Genomic DNA, 25,835 nt, shown 5'->3' on the forward strand with positions numbered 1-25,835 from the left:
TGCCGCTGATACGTCTAGATACGACGACAGGTGACACGTACGAAAGCATCCTGTCAGATCACCTGTATCCATTCGTGTCCATTGTGCATTCTCACGGACTTGGGAAATTGCAGCAGGACAATCAGACACATCCAGAATAACTACAGAGCTTCTGCAGGATTACTCTCTGAGTTTAAACAGGATCTCGGGGACACTACGCGATATTAGGAAGGTGTACCAGTTTCTTTGGCTCTTCAGTGTAGCACCACTGAAGGTTTTTGTCCGAATCACCCTCGTAGTGGCAGGTCCGTCTCTCGTGACAGCCAGCGGTCAGCCGGGCGTTGCGTAGCGGGATTACGGATGCTTTTGTTAGCACAATGTACGCGGTCATCGGCTCGCGTTCACGTCGGAGTGCGTGGGGCGTGACGGGAATGAAGAGGACGTGGCGAGCGTTGCGGTTTGGGCATAGTGTTTATTTGACGTTGCGCGAGACGGAGGAGGTCTCGGACTGTTCGGGGGTGCGCAGGTTGGGCGCCATGACGGAGTGCTTGGCGAAGTTGGGCGAGGAGCCGGCGGGCGCCTGCAGCATGTGCACCTCGGGCAGCCCCGCCTCCGCAGCACGCGCCGCCTCCTTGGCCGCCGCCACCGCCGCGATGTCCATCGAACCGCCGGGTTTGCGGCGCCGCGTCGCGCGCGCCTCCATCAGCGCGTTCTTCTCGTCCGGCGTCAGCTGCATCAGGCGCGGCTCCATCGCGAAGAAGTCCGCGCTCAGCACCTGCGCACACCGAAGTACCACACTACTGTACCCGCATCCAACACTGGGACTGTTGACATTTCTAAAAACATCAGGTACCCGATATATCGATATTTAAGCTCCATCGAAAAGAAGTCCGCATTCAGCACCTACGCACACCGAAGTACCACACTACTATACCCGCAGCCAACACTACGACTGTTGACATTTCTAAAAACGTCAGGTGCCCGATATATCGATATTTAAGCACCATCGCGAAGAAGTCCATGTTCGGCACCTGCACATACCGAAGTACAACACTACTATACCCGCAGCCAACACTACGACTGTTGACATTTCTAAAAACGTCAGGTGCCCGATATATCGATATTTAAGCTCCATCGAGAAGAAGTCCGCATTCAGCACCTGCGCACACCGAAGTACCACACTACTATACCCGCAGCCAACACTACGACTGTTGACATTTCTAAAAACGTCAGGTGCCCGATATATCGATATTTAAGCACCATCGCGAAGAAGTATGCATTCAGCACCTGCGCACACCGAAGTACCAACACTACTCTACCCGCACCCAACACTGGGACTATTGACATTTGTAAAAACTTCGGGTACCAGATATATCGATATTTAAGCTCCATCGCGAAGAAGTCCGTGTTCGGCACCTGCACATACCGAAGTACCACACAACTCTACCCGCACCCAACACTGGGACTGTTGACATTTCTAAAAACGTTAGGTGCCCGATATATCGATATTTAAGCACCATCGCGAAGAAGTCAGTGTTCGGCACCTGCACATACCGAAGTACCACACTACTGTGCCCGCACCCAACACTGGGACTGTTGACAATTCTAAAAACGGCGGGTACCCGATATACCGATATTTAAGCTCCATCGTGAAGAAGTCCGTGTTCGGCACCTGCACATACCGAAGTACCACACAACTCTACCCGCACCCATCACTGGGACTGTTGACATTTCTAACAACGTCAGGTGCCCGATATATCGATATTTAAGCTCCATCGCGAAGAAGTCCGTGTTCGGCACCTGCACATACCGAAGTACCACACAACTCTACCCGCACCCAACACTGGGACTGTTGACATTTGTAAAAATTTCGGGTACCCGATTTATCGATATTTAAGCTCCATTGCGAAGAAGTCCGAGTTCAGCACCTGCACATACCGATGTACCACACTACTGTACCCGCACCCAACACTGGGACTGTTGACATTTCTAAAAACATCGCATACCCGATATATCGATATTTAAGCTCAATCGCGAAGAAGTCGTCGTCCAGCACCTGTGCACCACGGAGTACCACACTACTGTACCCACACCCAACACTGGGACTGTTGACATTTGTAAAAACGTCGGCTACCCGATATATCGATATTTAAGCTCCATCGTGAAGAAGTCCGCATTCAGCACCTGCGCACACCGAAGTTCCACGCTACTGTACCCGCACCCAACTCTGGGACTGCTGACATTTCTAAACACGTAGGGTACCCGATATATCGATATTTAAGCTCCATCGCGAAGAAGTCCGCATTCAGCACCTGCGCTCACTGAAGTACCACACGACTCTACCCGCACCCAGCACTGGGACTGTTGACACTTCTAAAAACATCGGGCACCCGATATATCGATATTTAAGCTCCATCGCGATGACGTCCCCGTTCAGCAGCTGTGTGCAACGGAGTACCACACTACTGTACCCGCACCCAACACTGGCACTGTTGACATTACTAAAAAGATCGGGTACCCGATATATCGATATTTAAGCTCCATCACGATGACGTCCACGTTCAGCACCTGTGTGCAACGGAGTACCACACTACTGTACCCACACCCAACACTGGCACTGTTGACATTACTAAAAAGATCGGGTACCCGATATATCGATATTTAAGCTCCATCGCGAAGAAGTCCGCTTTCAGTACCTTCGCACACCGAAGTACCACACTATTGTACCCGCACCCAACACTGGGAATGTTCACATTTCTAAAAACATCGGGTACCAGATATATCGATTTTAAGCTCCACCGCGAAGAAGTCTGCGTTCATCACTTGCGCACACCGGAGTACCACACTACTGTGCCATGCACCCAACACTGGGACTGTTGACATTTCTAGTAACATCGGGTACTCAATATATCGATATTTAAGAAACATCGTCAGCCCATGACATATCGAGAAAAATTATCGATATATTGACATATTGTTGCAAGAAATATGAGCATATCAGTGTTCAACCAAATAAAAAAAAAATAAAAAAAGAATCAGCTGCACATTGCAAATACAGGGTGTATATGTAAGAATCACGTCTATATTACCATATTTCTATATTTCTGAAGCTAATAAACATATACAATGAATTTAGTTTTCTGATGAACAGGAAACTCTAAAAGGTTTTTTTTTTTGTACCTTTTCATACATATTGACGCAGTGGTTGGGAAGGGATTGAGGCAGGGTTGTAACCTCTCCCCGATGTTATTCAATGTGTATATTGAGCAAGCAGAAAAGGAAACAAAATAAAAATTGGGAGTAGGTATTAAAATCCATGGAGAAGAAATAAAAACTTTAAGGTTTGTCGATGATATTGTAATTCTGTCAGAGTCAGCAAAGGACTTGGAAGGGCAGTTGAACGGAATGGAGAGTGTCTTGAAAATAGGATATAAGATGAATATCAGCATAAGCAAAACGAGGATACCGGAATGTAGTCGAATTATGTCAAGTGATGCTGAGGGAATTAGATTAGCAAATGAGACACTTAAAGTAGTAAAGGAGTTTTGCTATTTGGGGAGCAAAATAACTGATGATGGTCGAAGTAGAGAGGATATAAAATGTAGACTGGCAATGGCAAGGAAAGCGTTTCTGTAGAAGAGAAGTTTGTTAACATCGAGTATAGACTTAAGTGTCAGGAAGTCGTTTCTGAAAGTATTTGTATGGAGTGTAGCCATGTATGGAAGTGAAACGTGGACGATAAATAGTTTGGACAAGAAGAGAATAGAAGCTTTCGAAATGTGGTGCTACAGAAGAATGCTGAAGATTAGATGGGTAGATCACATAACTAATGAAGAGGTATTGAATAGGATTGGGGAGAAGAGGAGTTTGTGGCACAACTTGACTAGAAGAAGGGATCGGTTGGTAGGACATGTTCTGAGGCATGAAGGGCTCACCAATTTAGTATTGGAGGGGAGCGTGGAGGGTAAAAATTGTAGAGGGAGACCAAGAGATGAATACACTAAGCAGATTCGGAAGGATGTAGGCTGCAGCACGTACTGGGAGATGAAGAAGCTTGCACAGGATAGAGTAGCATGGAGAGCTGCATCAAACCAGTCTCAGGACTTAAGACCACAACAACATCATACATATTAAATATGCCCCCACTGAGATGCACGGCATATGTAAATGCGATATTCAAACTATTCCCACATTGCGGCGACCGTGTCTTGAGCTACAGCTTCCACAGCTGGTGTTATGCGATGTCTTAGTTAGTTCATTGTTGATGGTAGCGTAGCACATAAACAGCGTCTTATATAGACCCCCACATGAAATAATCACATACAATCAGGTCCAGTGATCTTAGAGGCCAGTAATGTAAGGCTGAATCATTTGGTCCAGTGCGACCGATCCATCGTTCATGAATCCTTTGTTTTAAAAATTCCCGCATTTCCAGATGCCAATGTGGCGGCGCACCATTCTGTTGATAAAAGAAGTTGTTCGAATCAGTCTCCTACTGTGGCAAAAGTAAGTTCTCAAGCATATCGAGATATGTGCTTCCTGTAACAGTGTTCTCGGCAAAGAAAAATGGACCATAAACCTTTTCCCTTGAAAGAGGACAAAACAAATTTAATTTTGGAGAGTGCCTCTCATGTTGCACAACTTCTTATGGTTGTTCCGTACCGCATATTCACACATTATAACTTTTCACCCTTCCATTTAAATGCAATATAGCCTCACTGAACACTAAGCGTGGAAAAAACAGCGATCCTCCATCTTGCCAAGTATGAAATTACAGAACTCCACACGTTGTTGTTTGTCGCCTTCACGAAGAGCTTCCAGTAGTTGAATTTTGTACCGTTTCATGTGTAAACGTCGATTGAACACACACCAGACGGACATCGATGTCATGTTGAGCTGTCGAGCTGCATAGCGAACGGATTTCTGCGGACTCCTTGTGGATCTATGGTGGACACGTCCGACGTCTGTGGCAGACACTCGGGGACGGCTCGGCGATTTCCCTGTGCGCAAAAAACCTGTTTCTCGGAATTGTTCTTGACATCGTCTAAACTTTGTGCTGTAGGGGGATCCACGCCATACCTAGTACGAAAGTCACGCCGAACAGTTACTAATGATCCGCACTGTGGAAAAGATATAACACAAAACGCTTTTTGTTGTCCTGACACCATTTTCACTGGAACTGAAGTCGGCAGACACTGCTGCTACATAGCGAGAATCACGTAAAACTCATGAGTTTTCTCCACGCATATATCTCAAATAACATAACACTTATAATTTTTTAAAACTTGTCTGATTCTTTCTGATATACCTTGTATATTCCCAGTTTTAGGATTGTATATTTAGTTATTGATTTATCATTAGATACCCTGAACATCAATAAGCTGGCAGCCTGGTTATCCCCCTCAGAGCAAGGATTGAAAGGAAAACGATGCACGTTCACCCTTGGCGATAACCACTTCGCTGATAATGGTAACTGCAAGTAAGTGGCACAATAAAAGGTATACGTCAGGTCCGTCGTTCGGTTTCGTCGCATATCGCATTTGTCCGCAGCATTTCATGTCGACTTCCTTGTCTTTTTTCATTTCTACAAACGCTAGTGACCTAGCCGTGCCGGCCGTTGTGGCCGAGCGGTTCTAGGCGCTTCAGTCTGGAACCGCGCGAACGCTACGATCGCAGGTTCGATTCCTGCCTCGGGCATGGATGTGCGTGATGTCCTTAGGTTAGTTACGTTTAAGAAGTTCTAAGTTCTAGGGGACTGATGACCTCAGAAGTTAAGTCCCATAATGCTCAGAGCCATTTGAACCCCTTTTTTTAAGAATATGGCAGATCAGTTCATTCAACATCTCAGTGACACTCTCCCGGAGTGTCAAAGAAACCTGTCAGCATTCGCGCGCCCTTCTCTGTACACGTTCGATATTCCCTCGTAGTCCCATCTGGTACAGAACCGATATTCCAGGATAAGTCGCACGAGAGATTTGTAAGCAATCTCCTTTGTAGACTGACTTCATTTCCCTAGTATTCTTCCAGTAAACCAAAGTCTGCAACCTGCTTTACCCACGACTGAACCTATGTGATCGCTCCAATTCATGTCCTTTGTAAGTGTTACACCCAAGTATTTGTATGAGTTTTCAGAATCCAGCTATCACCCACTAATATTGTATTGATAGGATACTATGTTTCTCGTTTTGTTAAGTGTACAATTTCATTTTTTTAGACATTTAAAGAAATCTGCCAATCATAGCGCCATTTTGAAATCTTATCTAGGTCTGACTGAATATTTCTACAGCTTCGTTCAGATTCTACTTCGATGTACATAACTGCGCCATCTGCAAGAACGCTGAGGTTACTATAAATATTGTCGGCAAGGAAATTAATACGGAACATGAACAACAAGGGTCCGAACACACTTCCATGGGGCACACCTGAAATTACTTCTACATCTGCCGTGCCTCTCCATCCAAGATAACATGCTGCGTTCTCACTACTATGAATCCCCCAATCCAGTCACTTATTTCGTCTGAGACTCCATATGATCGTACTTTTCTTAGTAAGCGGAGGTGTGGTACGATTCAAATGCATTTCGGAAATCGAAAAATATTGTATCTACCTGACTGTCTTGATCCATGGCTTCCAGTACGTCGTATGAGGAAAGTGCGAGTTGGTTTTTACATTATCTATCTTCTCGAAATCCATGCAGGATGGCATGGAGGAGCTCGTTCTGTTCGAGATACCTCACTATGTTTGAGCTCATAACATGTTCTAATATTCTACAAGTAATGGATGATAAGAATATTAAACTGCAGTTTTCTGCGTCACTTCTGCTACCCTTCATGAAGACCTGTGTGACCTGTCCTTTCTTCCAACATCTGGCCAGAGTTTATTTGTTAGAGGGATCTACGATAGATTATAGTTAACAGAGGGTTTAACTCAGCCGTGACCTGGGTAAAGATTGTGATAGGGATTCCATAGGACCTGGGGTTTTGTTCCTTTTCGTGATTTCAGCATTCAAGGGAGTATAGCTGTGTACGAAAGCCACTTTTAGTTTTCGGTTTAGAATATTACGGCGCCACTTTTGTTTTTCTTTCCAAACAGAACAGCTTATGATGACTTTCTAAGAAGTCGTAACCGGTTATGATATCATTTATGAGACCCGAGAATGGGAACATATGGGGTGAGCACACTGTAAGGAGTGATCAAAAAGTTTGCGTTCGATGGCCGTACAGTCCAGAATCGGTATGTCAGTCAGGAAAAATCGCCGTGAGCACTGAGGCAATAATCCCACCGACGCACTAGGTTCACGGTACTCTTTCGGTGAAGCACTGTGTCCTGCAGCGTGAATAAATCCGTAACTATCTGCTGCACTTCCTCCTCCGACAGGAGTCGCCGATCCTTAAAGGCCTTTCTTAAGAGACTGAAGACGCGACAACCGCATAGGGAGAGATCAGGACGCTAGGGCGGCTGCTCGAAACACTGCCACTTGCGTTGGCATAATTTCTGCGTTACGACATCTGCGATACGGGGATGGGCGTTATCGTGCAGTAGCGGCACACCTAGTCGCGCACCATTCCAGAACGGTGGTTTTCGATAGATATGCCGCCCCATATACATTCTTCTATGGATTTCTACCGGTGTTTGTCCTTCAGCAGCCAAGAAAAGAACAACAGCACGTTGGTCCTGTTTGGAAACTTCAACAGACAGCTTAGCGGCATATCTACCAGGGTGCCCTCTGTGTCTATCCTTTTAATAACGAACGCTCGCAGCCAGAAGACGCAGTGTGGTGCAAACATGTTAAGCAATCAGGCAACCATGCCACGGGGACGCACTCGTGCTTCCTATAGCCAACTGAGCGAGTTTGAAAGGGCTCAAACTGTGGCCTTCCGAGTGGCAGGACGGTCCTTTCACAGAGTTGCCACACAAGGTGGACGTGCTGCGTCAGCTGCGCAACGATGCTGGTATCAGTGGCCACTTGAATATTTGGTAATAACGTCGCCGTATTTCACGTTTCCGCATTTACCAGCCGCACGTTGGAACGAAACGAATGCCACATTGTTCCCTTACCTGGATGTCAGTGCTTATACACTCGCATCTGGGTCGCGCTACGTTGCTTATACGCAGTAGCAACGCCATCAAACGGAAACTTTTTGATCGCCTTTTATAAAACTTGCACTATGGTATCTGTGAAAATGAACTCGTGCCCAGGTAAATGTATTTGCTTGAAAAAGAAGCTCGTTCATACAGAACAACAGCGAAAGAATATCTTCATGTCTTTCTGACAACACCAGAACATAATCAACATATGGCTGGAAAATAGTAAGAGTATGGTGCTGTTGGTCTAAACTGACAACATTCGTCTTCAGTAAGTTGGCTATGAATAGAACAAGGAGCAACTGACCACGGATGCAGACCGCGAGATTTAAAAGTTACGTAGGACGCACCTCATTGAGCTCTTACACGATCGTATATGCAACCCATCTATATCATTACTCAAAACCCATACCCAAACTTCGCCGGCCGCTGTGGCCGAGTGGTTCTAGGCGCTTCAGTCCGGAACCGCACTGCTGCTACGGTCTCAGGTTCGAATTCTGCCTCGGGCATGTATGTGTGTGATGTCCTTAGGTTAGTTAGGTTTAAGTAGTTCTAAGTCTAGGGGACTGATGACCTCAGATGTTAAGTCCCATAGTGCTTAGAGCCATTTGAACCATTTGTAATTGTTTAAATAAAGACTTATGTCCAGTGCATGTAATACGGCTATCGATATCTCAACCTCTTGTGGTGGTAACACAACGCTAATTCTGTAGGTATATAATAAATTTAAACAAATATATTTGAACCATTTTTTTTGCAGTGCATTATGTGAAACGAAACAATACTCTAGGAAGCGTTGCGTTTAGCTATTTTTGATTAGCTTAAGAAGATCGAGAAGGGGAATTAGATTCCACTACAGCTGGGAGACGCCTCGTAACCAACTTGAGAGTACTTCGAAGAAGGCAATAAATGAATCACAAAAGTGAGGCCTCTTCTTTCCGCCTTCGTTTGATCCGCTGTAGTGCAGCGTTCTCAGAGAACGACTCACGAACGAATGAAGCCCCGCCTAAGCGGATGTCTGGTGTTGCAGTTTCCAAAGAGAAGATGATAGTTGTTGTAGTACTGACTCACTGTGATCAGCCACATAATGCTACAACTGGCTTACCGAGAGGTTTACGGACTCACAAGAAATGACTTCTGGAAGTGTATGAGAATTCTGTAACGTATAGAGACTCTCTATTCCAGATACCAGAGTGGGTGGTAGGGGGCGCGGGGGAGGGGGCTGTGTTTAGGGCCCCTTTGCCCCCCTACCGCCCCCCCCCCCCCCCCCCCCAAGGCAGTCCTGCGCTCGCTCTCTCGCTCAATTCAGAAGACGAACTACACCTGTTAACTCGTAACTAGGCGTGTCCGTACAAACTAAAACTGAATCTTCTACTGAAATCCGCTATTATGGAATCTTACTGTTATTAGTCCTATAATGATGGGAAGTCCATGGGCCTACTTATAATTTGTTACATCTGTACTGGCATACAATAAAACAAAATCACGCTAAAATGGATATCAGTTGCATAAGGCACCACTTCCAGCATGTAAAGAGTACTGTTAAGCAGAAGAGACTAAATGCTGTAAACAAGCCGTTATACCATTTATGTCGAGTATTGATCTTAAATTAAATTTTGATGTAGTATTTTTAATCAGTAAGACTTCATAATAGCAGATTCCAGTGGAAGATGCAATTCTCGTTAGTACTTACACGCCCAGCTGCGAGTTAACATGTTTAGAAACACATTTTGTCTGCTGAGCTGAGCGAGCGAGCGAGTTCAGGACTACCTTCGTGACGTACGCGCCGCGGCCTGTCTTTCTCGTGGACCTCGCTCTCTAGCAGTTACGTCACGAGGAGCGTCTTGTGTTTCTTGTGGTGTCCATTACCATATTTTTTAAGTGATTGTATGTAAATTTTGTTTATTAATTGCCGTATGCTGTGCCCGAGCGGTTCTAGGCTCTTCAGTCTGGAACTGCGCGACTGCTACGGTCGCAGGCTCGAATCCTGCCTCTGGCATGGATGTGTATGCTGTCCTTAGGTTGGTTAGGTTTAAGTAGTTCTAAGTTCTAGGGGACTGATGACCTTAGATTTTAAGTCTCTTAGTGCTCAAAGCCATTTTTGACCTAGCCGTTGTAGTGTCAGATTTGCGTAGTGGTAGCTAAACGTTGTAGTTTGTGTTGGTAGTGCCGAGCGCCGATTACGTCAGCGTTTCTTCCCACACATCTCCGCCAACCGCAAAGACCAGTCTTGTCAGTTAGATTTTTATTCATAATTTTCAGCAACTGCGATTGAAGAATGCCGATGTGAAGTAATAGCACACCAGTGCCGGCCGCTGGTGGCCGAGCGGTTCTGGCGCTACAGTCTGGAACCGCGCGACCGCTACGGTCGCAGGTTCGAATCCTGCCTCGGGCATGGATGTGTGTGTTGTCCTTAGGTTAGTTAGGTTTAAGTAGTTCTAAGTTCTAGGGGACTTATGACCTCAGCAGTTGAGTCCCATAGTGCTCAGAGCCATTTGAACCTTTTTTAGCACACCAGTCGCGTTAAAAACCATTTTAACGCAACTGATGTCATATTTCCTCAGTGGGATTCTTGTTATTCCATTCACACCGCCACCCCGTAGTGCAATCACACTTCTTCTTTTTTGCCATCTATACTTGCTACACACAGTGAAAGAGAAAGACTGGACGTGATGAAAGCTCAAAAAGTAGTAAGACTCCTTCACACAGTGAAAGTAAAACTATGTTCTACTACAATAAAAAAAATGCTTCAAATATTTAGCGAAAATTGCAAAAAAAAAATGAAATAAAAATTTCGGCACCAGATATTTGTCTTTCCCTCTCGATATATCAGTGAAGAAGCTATCGTCGATACATATCGACATCTGTTGGAAGAAAATATTGTTATATGGAGGTATCAAAATATGAAGATAGTAACTGTTCTCGAAAGAACAGATATCATTGATGACCGTGCAGCTCCTCTAGAATAAATAAATAACCCTCAGCTGCAGACAGGTGTTGTTGATATACGTCAGTGGGGACAGCTGAGAATGTATGCCCCGACCGGGACCCGCACCCGGGATCTCCTGCTTACATGGCAGACGCTCTATCCATCTGAGCCACCGAGGACACAGATGAATAGCGCGACTGCAGGAACTTATCCCTTGCACGCTTCCCGTGAGACCCACATTCCCAACTGTCCACAATCTACATTCGTAATGTTCCTAATAGATATTTGCCCATCCACTCATTACTGGCGCCAACTAAGGTGACGATTCCCGTAAGAGTTCGTGCAATCTGTGCGCATTCGCTCAGACGAAGGTCAATGGCTGGGTAGCCTTTAACTATATATATGAAGATAGTAACTGTTCTCGAAAGAACAGATACCATTGATGACCGTGCAGCTTCTCTAGAATAAATGATAATTAATCGAAATGCGCACATGTTACCCGAACTCTTACGGGAATCGTCACCTTAGTTGGCGCCAGTAATGAGTGGATGGGCAAATATCTATTAGGAACATTACGAATGTAGATTGTGGACAGTTGGGAATGTGGGTCTCACGGGAAGCGTGCAAGGGATAAATCCCTGCAGTCGCGGTATTCGTCTGTGTCCTCGGTGTCTCAGATGGATTGCCGGCACGGTAGCTCAGCGTGTTCGGTCAGAGGGTTAATTACTCTTTGTAATAAAAAAACTGAGTGAACGGATCAACGAACAACCTGAACGGGTGTCATGAGACGTCCGCCCCGAATATATACAACGAACAAAATAGAACATAATGAGATCAACAAAGAAAATAAAAAAAAGGATGGCTAGAGCGTCTGCCATGTAAGCAGGAGATCCCGGGTTCGAGTCCCGGTCGGGGCACGCATTTTCAGCTATCCCCATTGAGGTATACCAACAACACCTGTCTGCAGCTGAGGGTTTCGATTAATTGTCATGATGTATCAACATTTTATCAACAGTCCCTACCTAACACCATCGGCCATCTGCTGAAATTTTTCCTGAGGGGCGGGGGCAGGGCTGTAAAATTCCAGTTCTTATTACATCCCACACAACGGAGTTATCCACCCAATCTTTAGCTTTTGTAGTTCTTTCGTTCTCCGTTCCGGGTAACACACCCTAAGACAGACGAAAGGGCGCACCAAGAACTAATTATCCAGATGTGACGGAAACTGTTAGATGTAATGTACGTCTACAGACAAACAAATGATTACAATTTCAGAAAAATGGGATGATTTACTCAACAGAAAGAGCTTCACAGACTGAGGAGGTCAGTGATGCGTAGCACCTAATCCAGTCCATGGAGGTGTGACAGAGCAACTGAAACTACTCTATCGACAGTTTGTTCTTTGCATTTCTGGAATTTGTGCATACTTGGGATGTCTCAAATGCTAAGCGACAATTTTGAAGCCCCTATTGTTCGCGGGCAGTCTTTGGTGGGAGTAGCTGTGTCGCTGGAAGATGTGCTTTGTTTTGTCATCGCTGTTTGGCAGCGAGGATCGCGGGAGTTTAATCGTTAGACGCGTAGTGAGACAGACGCCGAGCAGAGGACTTTTAGCAATGTAGACGTAAAGTTAAATGCATCTGTGATTAAATAAAAAGATTTGTGTCTGAATATTGCGAAACGTGAGCCAATACTGACCTTACGACTTATCTTAGAAGGAAGATTAAGGAAAGGTTCAAATGGCTCTGAGCACTATGGGACTCAACTTCTGAGGTCATCAGGCCCCTAGAACTTAGAACTACTTAAACCTAACTAACCTAAGGACATCACACACATCCATGCCCGAGCAGGATTCGAACATGTGACCGTAGCAGTCTCGCGGTTCCAGACTGTAGCGCCTAGAATCGCACGACCACTCCGGCCGGCTTAAGGAAAGGCAAACCTACGTTTCTAGCATTTGTAGACTTAGAAAAAGCTTTTGACAATGTTGACTGGAATACTCTCTTTGAAATTGTAAAGGTGGCAGGTGTAAAATACAGGGAGCGAAAGGCTATTTACAATTTGTACAGAAACCACATGGCAGTTATAAGAGTCGAGGGGCACGAAAGGGAAGCAATGGTTGGGAAGGGAGTGAGACAGGGTTGTAGCCTATGACATTGTATAGGTTATAAACAATTCTGACACTTTTTGCTTTTGTGCGGTGTAACAATAATTTAAAATACTATTTACAGACTTCATGTGTGGTGATCTACACGACTGTGCTTTTTCCCTTGTTACAGCTGTTTCATCCCATACATTCGTTTTAACTTCTAGTTTTAACTTTCATTTTGGCTGAATCTGACTGCCATTTGTCGTACAGGAAATGTCGTATCCGAAGTCAATTTGTTGCCACACTTTATTCAGCACGTCCTGTGAAATCCACCATTTTAATTTTCAGTCTTCTGAAGTTCCTAGTGGTGGAATTCTGTACTACAACGATACGTGAATGAAACTTTTACTATAAGATGGCACCTTGCCGTCTTGGCTCAGAGAACACTTAGCTTTGTCTGACTCTAAATTATCAAGTACATACGTCACAGCATACTAAATTTTTTGAGAGTTAGTTCGATTTAAAAAAAAAGACACTGGAAACCACTCAGAGCACATCCAGATGACAGGTACGTATTAAAAATTGCTGAGTGTATCTAATCAGTGTCGTGATTCGAGAAAATCCGTAAAACACAACTTATAATATTGGTAGCTACCTATATAGTCTTCATCGCACGAAACCAAACCGAGAATATAGGAAGATGTGTGTCGGAAGTGAATGTTTTTACAAAAGAGAAAGGCCTATTGGAGAACTCTCGATGTAGTGTAAAGCTGATAACGCTGCCTTCTTCCCGTGCTGGAGGTACAAACTGATGTGACAGTCATGGGAGAGCATTGTGCACGTGTAGAGATAGCGGTAGTGTCGCGTGCACAAGGTATAGAAGAGCAGGGCGACGGTAGAACTGATATTTACACTCAGATGATTCGTATGAAAAGGTTTCCGACGTGATTACCGCCGCACGGCGCGAATTAACAGACTCTGAACGCATGGGACATCCATTTCGGTTATCGTTAGGAAATTCAATATTACGAAATCCACCGTGTCAAGAGCGTGCCGAGAATAACACATTTCAGGCATCAGCTCTCACCACGGACAACGCAGTGGCCGACGGCCTTCACTTAACGACCGAGAGCATCTGAGTTGTCAGTGCTAACACACAAGCAATAATAACGGCAAAAATCGACATGTGACATACCGCGAACGTATCCATTAGGACAGCGCGGCGAAACGTGGTGTTAATGGGCTGTGACAGCAGACGACGACCGAAGCGAGTGCCTCTGCGAACAGCACGACATCGCCTGCGATGCCTCTGCTGCGCTCGTGACCATTTCAGTTGGACCCTAGACGACTGGAAGTCTGTGGCTTGGTCAGATGAGTCCTGACTTCAGTTGGTATGAGTTGACGGTGCGGTTCGAGTGTGCCCCAAACCCCATGGAACCGAGTTGTCAATAAGGCATCGTGTAAGCTGGTGGTGGCTCCATAATGGTGTGGGCTGTGTTTACGTGGAATGGGCTGTGATCTGTGGTCCACTGAACCGATCACTGCCTGGAAATGGTTACATTCGGCTACCTGAAAACCATTTACAGCCATCAGCGATGGAGTTGTTATAGATGACAGTGTGCCATGTCACCGGGCCACAAGTGTACGCGATTGGTTTGGAAAGCATTCTGCACAGTTCGAGCGAATAATTTGCCTACCTATGTAACATTCACGGGACGTAATCGAGTACGTGCACAAAGTCCTGCGCCGGCAGCACTTTCGCAATTATGGACGGCTACAGAAGCAAGACGTCTCAATATTTCTGCAGGTGACTTTCAGCGACTTACTGAATCCGTGCCACGTCGACTTACTGCACTATGCCGGGCAAAAGAACTCCCGACAAAATATTAGGTTCAAAAATGGTTAAAATGGCTCTGAGCACTATGGGACTTAACTGCTGAGATCATCAGTCCCCTAGACTTAGAACTACTTAATCCTAACTAACCTAAGGACATCACACACACCCACGCTCGAGGCAGGATTCGAACCTGCGACGGTAGCGGTCGCGCGGTTCCAGACTGTAGGGCCTAGAACCGCTCGGCCACTCTGGCCGGCAAAATATTAGGAGGTGTCGTATGAATGTTGTCACCTCAGTGTACATCCTTCTCCCACAAATCCTGAATCACTCAGAAACAGGCTCAGCTGACGACTTGTGACAAAACGTTAACCTTCAAAAAGTTCAGTCACTGACACCCGCCGAACCATGCGAGACCTGAAAAGTGTGAATGATCATTGTTCCCAGCTTGAGCATACTAACGTCCATGGGATTAGCCTCATTTCGAGTCTAAACATTTGGTCCTCGCGGAAGCGTTCACTTGCCGTTAAATGGACACAGTACTCTAAAATAATATATAAGAAACTATCAGCCTCGATTGCGGTAATGAAACCAACCTTTACCTAGATTTCAGCCCAAATAACTGAGCCTTCTTCAGAAGATATACCTGAATCTATAATTTGTCTAGAAATGGAACTAAAACAGCCTGAATAGGCGTTGTCACATTTTAAAAATGCGGTACATGAGTACTGAGTCAACACGAAGACTTAAGCTCTGGCGTGCGCCTCGTCTCCATGGATGCCGTGCGGTGGGCCTCGGGAACACACGTGAAACTAAGTAGGACTAGATAATGCGCTGCAAATTAACATGGCGGGGAACATTGCGCATGTCTAACTAACACCATGACTGTCAAAGATGAAAGACCGACGCAGTTGTATCTTGAAACAAACAACATATAGAAAGGTTAAAAATCTTAAATATAAAGCCTCTGCACCAGGTTATGACTAAAATGTAACAAACTAAGCATGGATTTATATAAGTTCGAGCACACTACCCCGACTTATACTATTAGAATATATCGGCCCTTTCACAACGAATGCTGCATAACGCACCCATCGTTATTGATGAAAGATGACACAGGACATACAATAGCGAAACTGTAATACCGGGTGATCAAAAAGTCAGTATAAATTTGAAAACTGAATAAATCACGGAATAATGTAGATAGAGAGGTACAAATTGACACACATGCTTGAAATGACATGGGGTTTTATTAGAACCAAAAAATACAAAAGTTCAAAAAATGTCCGACAGATGGCGCTTCATCTGATCAGAATAGCAATAATAAGCATAACAAAGTAAGACAAAGCAAAGATGATGTTCTTTACAGGAAATGCTCAATATGTCCACCATCATTCCTCAACAATAGCTGTAGTCGAGGAATAATGTTGTGAACAGCACTGTAAAGCATGTCCGGAGTTATGGTGAGGCATTGGCGTCGGATTTTGTCTTTCAGCATCCGTAGAGATGTCGGTCGATCACGATACACTTGCGACTTCAGGTAACCCCAAAGCCAATAATCGCACGGGCTGAGATCTGGGGACCTAGGAGGCCAAGCATGACGAAAGTGGCGGCTGAGCACACGATCATCACCAAACGACGCGCGCAAGAGATCTTTCACGCGTCTAGCAATATGATTGGTTCTAATAAAACCCCATGTCATTCCAAGCATGTGTGTCAATTTTTACTTCTCTATCTACATTATTCCGTGGTTTATTAAGTTTTCAAATTTATACTGACTTTTTGATCACCCAGTATATAAACGCCATAACGCAATAATTTCGGTTAACCTATACACACATGGTCGAGTAGGTGTTTTTATCAGCTGATTTAGAAATACTTCTTATTGCTCACACGCACTGAATGAAGAATATTATCAAGATTAATTTTTTATTTTATTGCTAAAAATAACGCGTGAGCGAACGAACAACGCCACTTCATCGTCATGTAATAGCAAATGACCAGCATAGGTCAAATTACGTTTTACGTGTAAAAATATGGTAATTGCGTGAACGGACGTGCAACGCCCTATCGTCGCTCTTATACTCTATCGACCAACAGCGGTCAATTTCACTACGCGCTACAAAAGAGTGTTATCGCCTCTTATATTAAAGGCTATTGTTAAATAGATACGATATGATAAAACGTGCTTGACCCGAAAATACACATAGGAATTACCATAGTTTCTTATATATTAGACTATCACGACTGCTGACTGTGCTGCAATGTTGAAAGTACAAAAACTCTAAAATAACTCACTGAGCTCCCTTACAGGTGCTACCCTACCTCCCAGCACTATGAAATGGCGTAACGTACTCTTGGTCGTTTTCTCATGATGAAGATAACAAAGCTGCCGTGAAAGCGATTGTTTAGGTATAGAACAGTGCATTATGTGAAACGAAACAATGCTCCAGGAAGCTCTGAGTTTAGCTATTTTTGATTAGCTTAAGAAGATCGAGAAGGGGAATTAGATTCCGCTACAGCTGGGAGACGCCTCGTAACCAACTTGAGAGTACTTCGAAGAAGGCAATAAATGAATCACAAAAGTGAGGCCTCTTCTTTCCGCCTTCGTTTGATCCGCTGTAGTGCAGCGTTCTCAGAGAACGACTCACGAACGAATGAAGCCCCGCCTAAGCGGATGTCTGGTGTTGCAGTTTCCAAAGAGAAGATGATAGTTGTTGTAGTAAAGACTCACTGTGATCAGCCACATAATGCTACAACTGGCTTACCGAGAGGTTTACGGACTCACGAGAAATGACTTCTAGAAGTGTATGAGAATTCTGTAACGAATAGAGACTCTGTATTCCAGATACCAGAATGGGGAGGGGGGGACAGGGCCCCTTTGCCCCCTTCTCGCCGCCGCACTCCATGCGGACGCCTATGCTAAAACCATATCAGTACCTCAATAATAGCGGAACGTAAGTATCGGTATAGTACTGTACGTAAACTGCACACGAATCACCTCAGTCCAGGCTCTCTCTACCGAGGCCTAAGAGAATGACAGGCCGCGGCGCGTACGTCACGGAGGTAGTCCTACGCTCGCTCTCTCGCTCAATTCAGCAGACGAACTACACCTGTTAACTCGTAACTAGGCGTGTCCGTGCAAACTAAAACTGAATCTTCTACTGGAATCCGCTATTATGGAATCTTACGGTTATTAGTCCTATAATGATGGGAAGTCCATGGGCCTACTTATAATTTGTTATAGCTGTACTGGCGCACAATAAAACAAAATGATGCTAAAATGAATATCAGTTCCATAAGGCGCCACTTCCAGCATGTAAAGAGTACTGTTAAGCAGAAGAGACTAAACGCTATAAGCAAGCCGATATACCATTTATATCGAGTGTTGATCGTAAATTAAATTTTGCTGTAGTACTGTTAATCAGTAAGACTTCATAATAGCGGATTCCAGTGGGAGATGCAATTCTCATTAGTACTTACACTCCCAGCTGCGAGTTAGTAGGCGCAAATGGCTCTGAGCACTATGGGACTTAACTTCTGAGGTCATTAGTCCCCTAGAAGTTAGAACTACTTAAACCTAACGAACCTAAGGACATCACACACATCCATGCCCGCGGCAGGATTCGAACCTGCGACCTTAGCGGTCGCGCGGTTCCAGACTGTAGCGCCTAGAACCGATCGGCCACCCCAGCCGGCTTAGTAGGTTTACAAACGCATTTTGTCTGCTGAGCTGAGCGAGCGAGCGAGCGAGTTCAGGACTACCTTCGTGACGTACGCGCCGCGGCCTGTCTTTCTCGTGGACCTCGCTCTCTAGCAGTTACGTCACGAGGAGCGTCTTGTGTTTCTTGTGGTGTCCATTACCATATTTTTTAAGTGATTGTATGTAAATTTTGTTTATTAATTGCCGTACGCTGTGCCCGAGCGGTTCTAGGCTCTTCAGTCTGGAACTGCGCGACTGCTACGGTCGCAGGCTCGAATCCTGCCTCTGGCATGGATGTGTATGCTGTCCTTAGGTTGGTTAGGTTTAAGTAGTTCTAGGTTCTAGGGGACTGATGACCTCAGCAGTTAAGTCCCATAGTGCTCAGAGCCATTTGAACCATTTTTTTTTTTTTTGCTTATTAATTACTCACAGAGGATCCAACGGTATGCAGATACTAATCATCCACCGACAAAAAAAAAAAAAAAATTGTGAAACTCTCCCTCAAATCGGGAATTACGGAAGTGAGACGAAACAGCAGCTAAATATCCACTGCCGGTAGATGCTCTGGAAATATCTGCAGAATAAAATACGCCGAGCTGAAGTCCTTCCAGTGTTCCTAGCTGACAATCACGGCTTTTATCACAATATTCCAGCAACATATGTCGACTTTTGCAGCAAAGTAAATGGCTTTGGCTAGCTTTCATCTACACCGTACCTGGCATCAAAGTGGGCAGCATATTCATATATGCAGGTAGTACTAAAACAAAACACCGAGAACGCTTAGTATATTGTGCGGGAAGGTATACTGGTTGGTTTTCGAGATGGTACCCATATCCGGAAGCGCACAGCTTGGGCGCCGGATACCGTCGAAGTCTGAGAACGAATGGCTGTGACATTTTGTTCCGATTAGTTTTGGTGTCTTAATACGGAAGGCATGCTACCAACTGTTCAAATGTGTGTGAATTGTGTGTGAAATGCAGGAGGATCTGCAACGAATTGACGCATGGTGCAGGGAATGGGAATTGAATCTCAAGTAGACAAGCGTAATGTGTTGCGAATACACAGAAAGAAAGATCCTTTATCATTTAGCTGCAATATAGCAGGTCAGCAACTGGAAGCATATAATTCCATAAATTATCTGGGAGTAGGCATTAGGAGTGATTTAAAATGGAATGATCATATAAAGTTGATCGTCGGTAAAGCAGATGGCAGACTGAGATTCATTGGAAGAATCCTAAGGAAATGCAATCCGAAAACAAAGGAAGTAGGTTACAGTACACTTGTTCGCCCACTGCTTGAATATTGCTCACTAGTGTGGGATCCGTACCAGATAGGGTTGATAGAAGAGATGGAGAAGATCCAACGGAGAGCAGCGCGCTTCGTTACAGGATCATTTAGTAACCGCGAAAGCGTTACGGAGTTGATAGATAAACTCCAGTGGAAGACTCTGCAGGAGAGACGCTCAGTAGCTCGGTACGGGCTTTTGTTGAAGTTTCGAGAACATACCTTCACCGAGGAGTCAAGTATATTGCTCCCTCCTACGTATATCTCGCGAAGAGACCATGAGGATAAAATCAGAGAGATTAGAGCCCACACACAAGCATACCGACAATCTTTCTTTCCACGAACAATACGAGACTGGAATAGAAGGGAGAACCGATACAGGTACTCAAAGTACCCTCCGCCACACACCGTCAGGTGGCTTGCGGAGTATGGATGTAGATGTAGATGTAGATGTAGAATTCCTAAGGGACCAAACTGCCGAGGTCATCGGTCCCTAGACTTAAACATTACTTAAACTAACTTGTGCTAACAACACACACACCCATGCCTGAGAGAGGACTCGAACCTCCGGCGCGAGGGGCCGCGCAGTCCGTGACATGGTGCTTCAGACCGCACGGCCACTCCGCGCGCCGTCATGCTATCGTGTAGCCGTCTGTGCACTGCGGATGGACGACCTGAGCCCTATAACAACCCTGCGCATGCGCTACATTACTCCACACAGCCTCTGTGCTCAGCCTACTGCGGCTCTTTTGTGGTCTGCCAATGCAGTAATGTTGTTGACAGCAGCGCGACGTGTACCACTACACAGCTTCGGAAATCATCGACATGGGGCTCGCAGACGGTAAAGCGGATGGCAGTCGGAGAGCTGCTGCAAGATTGTATGTGGAACGTTGTCCAAACAGACGTACACCACATTATGAGACATTCACGGTCATCAGGTGACGCCTCAGCAAAGCTGCAAAGTTGCTCGTAGGCACTTTGCTTTAGGTGTGTCCTTTGTAAAGTAGTAGCACCACTTCGAGTTTGGTATTTGCGAGTACTATCCCCAGTCTACTGTCTATCATCTGGTAGGTGCCGCAACGTGATGGTCGTCCACGCTCTGCTCGAACACTACAGTTGGAGGAGACGTGCTGACAATGTCCGAAGAGGACCCAGCTGCCAGCATTCGGCAGATGGCACACCGTTGCAGACGAGTTAAAGTGACGTGTGGCGTATTGTTGATGAACGCCAGTCCAACGATACCATCTGCAGATAATCCAAACGTTATGGAAGGAGGACTACCCACAACGGGTACAGTTTGCGCATTGGTATTTATAACAATGCATACCCCACCGACAATTGCCGAGTCTGTTGTTATTCACGGATGAATGCGCTTTTTCCAGAGACAACATATTAAACTTGAACTACATGTATGTTTGGGCGAACAAGAATCAGAACGCGCAGGAGATTCAAAATCACCAACTCAGTGTCGCTATGAACATTTGGGCCGGAGTAATTGGTGACCGTATCAGTGGCTGAGATCTATAATGCCAAAAAGCCCGATCTACCTCACACTAATTAGAAATGTTTTGTCTACCCTATTGAATGTAGCACCAGCAGATGTTGGGATGGACATGTGGCTGCAACACGACGGAGCTCCAGCACTCTTTGATGTCGATGTCCAGTATCTCTCAGCACCGTATATGGACAGTAGCATGGCGGCTGCAGTGTAATACGTGTTAAGTTCGGCTCGCGAAATTTAGTTGAATTCGAAGGTGTTCTCGCAGGTGGTGTTGTCTAGTACCAGTGGAAATTGTGTAAACAACAGTGTTCTGTGCAGTAGTGCTATTTTTTTCTGTGCTCCGCCAATATCTTCGAGAAAATGGTAAACAGAAGAGTCAACAGCAGCGGGGAAGCAGCAGGTGCGGCGGGCTCGCTCTTGGCGGAAGGTGCGGCCGCGGCTCCCAGTAGAGCGGAGCTGGTCCGCTCTGAGGTAAACGCTGCGCTTCGCGATAAAAACAATCTCGATCTGATAGCAGGCACTATATCAGATACTGTAACGGCAGCAGCATTGGCCAAAATGCGTGAAACTGTTGAGGTCAATACTGCCGAAATTACAGCATTAAAAAAGTCTGTGTCTGAATACGAGAAAAAGGCACGAGAGTTGGAAGTGAAACTATCTGCCGCAACAGACGAGCTAGAACAGTACCAAAGGCGAAATAGTCTACGACTGTTTGGAGTAGCAGAAAATAAGGAAGAAGACACCGACAGCCTGCTTATACAACAGGTTGCGCGTGAAAAATTAGGCGTCGAAGTGACCAAGGCAGACATTGACAGGAGTCATCGGGTGGGACGAAAACTACCAGGTGCTACCAAACCTCGTCCAATAATAATTAAATTTGTCTCGTACCGAAAAAGGGCAGAGATCTTTACCCAGAAGAAGAAGTTAGCAAGAACAGGGCTTACAATAAGGGAAGATCTGACACACGAACGGCTAAAGATTTTAAACAGTGCCATATCCCATTTCGGTCTTCAGAATGTGTGGACTCAGGATGGCAGAGTAATCATTAAGACAGCAGCTGGAAAGAAGACAGTCACAAACATGACAGAACTGAATAGTATTAAAAAGTGCAAACTTAACACCATTTGCAAATTGTAACAGCCCTATACTCAGATATAGTCTTGTAATAGTATTAACTTTTAAATTATACCCATATTTGTACCTTCAACTAATTATTTTTGTAACTGTATTAACTTTTTACTATTTTTTTTTGTATCTGTAGCTCTAACCATTACTTAATTTTAGTTACTGCTAATACTTTTTTCATTTTCATTTTCTCTTCCATTCTGTAATAGTTCTATTGCATTTATTAGTCTCTCCTTTAGTTCATTAATCACCCATCCCTTCGGTTTAAATTGTTCATAACAAAAATCACTATCAGTATCACTTTAGCAAAATTCAATCTAATTGTAGCGTCCTACAATAATCACTACCAGTATCACTTTAGTAAATCTCAATTTAATTCTAGCTTCCTACGATAATCTATTATTAAGCTTACCTCTCTCTGCTGGCAGCATCGGCCTCTTAAATCACTCCCCTTTCCCTTATTTCCACCCTAAGCTGTTTCAAATACGCTAATTACATTTCTCCTCTTACGACATAGGATACACAGTGACACACAGTGACACACTATTTTGGTCATATTCTCCTTGCACCGAATACCACTAATCCATTTTCTATTCTCCCGCAACCTCAGGAAATCTCTTGCAGTCGCCTTTCTTTCGGCACTCGCGGAGTCACAAACAGGGCGCGCAAAATCACGGACACCCCTGTGTTATGTCACTTGGCGCAAGCAGCGGCCAGTGCCCCTCGCGGCAGGTAGTGCCTAACAAAGGGACAAACCAGTCTGCCACCCTACTCCAGGCTGCTCAGCGGAACGCGTCAGAGCTGTTAGCAGCTCACTGCAACATCCAGTCTTTACCTGCACATTACGAAGAACTTAGCCTCCTCTTCAACCAACTAAACTACCACGTAATCCTCTTATCCGAAACGTGGTTGAAACCACACATATCCTCTGCATCTATTCATCTCCCAGGGTACACATTTCTTAGGGCAGACAGATCAAAAAAGCGAGGTGGCGGGGTCGGCGCGTATATACGAACAGACCTCAAAGCGAAAGTCTTATGTACGTCAAACCCTGCTGAAGAAAAAGAGGCTGAATTCATGTTCATTGAAATAAATATACAAAGTCGGAAGTTCTTGACTGGCGTCGTGTACAAGCCGCCAAAAATAAGCTCAATGAGTTCCTTCCAGTCGGAATTACATTCACTTCAGTGTCAATACGAACATGTCATCGTAATGGGTGACTTGAACATAGACCTGCTAAGAGACACTCCCTCCACAATAAACCTAAGAAGACTGTTTAGTTGCAATAGCATGAACATTCTTCCATTACAACCTACACACCATACGGCGCACAGTCATACTCTTATAGACGTAATCGCAACGAAACAGACTGACAAAGTAAGAGATGTTGGTCAAACATCGGCCCCTGGCCTCTCAGCACATGATGTAATATTCCTGACCTACTCTGTGCAGCTCCCAAGGATCAAATCGCGTTACATAACTTGTAGGAACATGAAACGTATTGACCTTGACGCTCTAACAGCCGATTGCTCAGAAATCTCATGGCATCAAATAATCAGAGAACCTACAATCGACGGCAAAATTAATGAACTTGGTGATAAACTCACTGCCCTCTATGACAAACATGCACCTGTGCGCAAAATCCGTGTAAGAAAATCTCCTGCTCCATGGCTGACAGCTGAATTACGTCAAATGATGACTAATAGGGATGCTGCCCACAGGCGTTTCAAGGCAGATCCGAAACCCGAGCGTTTCGAAGAATATAGAAAGCTACGGAACAGAATGAAACAATGCATTCGCAATGCTAAAATCAGGCACGCTCGCTCCCTTGTATTCAGCGATCTGACGTCCACGGCTCTATGGAAGAATCTCCGTAGCTTGGGGGTCGGAAAGGCAAAATCGGAAACTACTTTTCATGTGTCAGCTAACGAATTAAATGAATTCTTCTCTGCACCTCTGAATACCCGCACGGCTGATAATTACCGTCCACAAGAATCCCCAAACAGGATAACTAACAACGATACCTTCCATCTAAAACATGTAACAACAAATACGGCAAGAAAAGCAATAATGAGAATCTCTTCTGATGCAATAGGCAACGTCAGTATCGGTATAACCATGATTAAGAATGTTGCCGATATCTTAGTACCTGTCTTAACTGACATATTTAATTTTTCCCTCGTGAACGGAATATACCCCACTGCATGGAAAAGAAGCATAATTCGACCCATCCCTAAGATCGAAAACCCGCAACTGCCCAGTGATTACCGACCAATTAGCATACTGCCTGCTGTTTCCAAAGCACTTGAATATATTGTTCATGATCAAATCACTGAACACTTGAATGAATTCAGTCTATATGACAAATTTCAATCCGGTTTCTGTAAACATCACAGCACAAACACTGCTCTAATTAAAGTAACTGATGACCTGAAATATGCCATCGACAATCGAAAGGCAACAATATTGACGTTACTGGACTTCAGCAAAGCTTTTGACACTGTTAATTTTGACATATTGCTCAGAAAAATGTAACAGCTTAATTTCTCTGATAGTGCAATGGGATGGTTTGAAAGCTACTTAAAAGACAGACAGCAATGTGTTGTCTGCGTAAATGAAAAATCTTCCTGGAAACATGTTTCCTCGGGAGTGCCACAAGGATCAGTCTTAGAACCACTTTTGTTTTCTTTATATGTCAACGATATTTCGTCGGTTCTGTCCTCCTGTAAATATCATTTCTATGCCGACGACCTCCAGCTCTACCTAAGCGTCAGACCTGAAGATGTTAACACTGCAATCGCTCAGATGAATGATGATCTGTCTTCAGTAGTGACATGGGCGAAAAACCTGGGGCTTGAACTAAATGCAAAAAAGACGCAAGTAATCTTAATAGCCCATCAGAAATTAATAAGTTCAGATTTCCGCGAACGGCTACCTCCTATTCTGCTCGACGGTACTCCCAATACCATATCAGAAAACAGTTAAGAACTTGGGTGTAACTTTGGATGAGCATCTCAACTGGGCGGAGAATACAGTCGCAGTGTGCCGAAAGACGTCTGCTTGTCTCTATGCTCTCAAAAAGTTTCGAAACATATTTCCACAGGACTTGAAACGCCAGCTCGTGCAAGCACTCGTTCTACCGAACCTCCACTATTGTGATGTGATTCAACAAGGCACGAGTAGTGAAAACAAAAGACGGCTAGAACTAACCATGAATGCCTGTGTGCGTTACACCTGCAATATTCGCCGATATGATAATGTTAGTGCTTCATACTCCGAGCTAGGGTGGCTGCGGCCGGACAAATTGCG

At 44.8% G+C, this 25,835-nt stretch overlaps 1 protein-coding gene across 1 annotated transcript in view; it reads right to left on the minus strand.

Annotated features, from left to right (window-relative positions):
* Window positions 1–451: 451 nt before the first annotated feature.
* The window catches only part of LOC126252616 (testis-specific serine/threonine-protein kinase 1-like), a 118,211-nt gene continuing 92,827 nt past the window's right edge, over window positions 452–25,835 (minus strand). The window contains exons 4-5 of the mRNA XM_049953518.1: window positions 608–754; window positions 452–559 (exon numbers count right to left, since the gene is read on the minus strand). Coding sequence (XP_049809475.1) covers window positions 452–559; window positions 608–754 — 255 coding nt within the window. The remainder of the gene's footprint in view (window positions 560–607; window positions 755–25,835) is intronic.

This window comes from Schistocerca nitens, chromosome 4 (genome assembly GCF_023898315.1).
Source record: "Schistocerca nitens isolate TAMUIC-IGC-003100 chromosome 4, iqSchNite1.1, whole genome shotgun sequence".
Lineage (NCBI taxonomy): Eukaryota > Metazoa > Arthropoda > Insecta > Orthoptera > Acrididae > Schistocerca > Schistocerca nitens.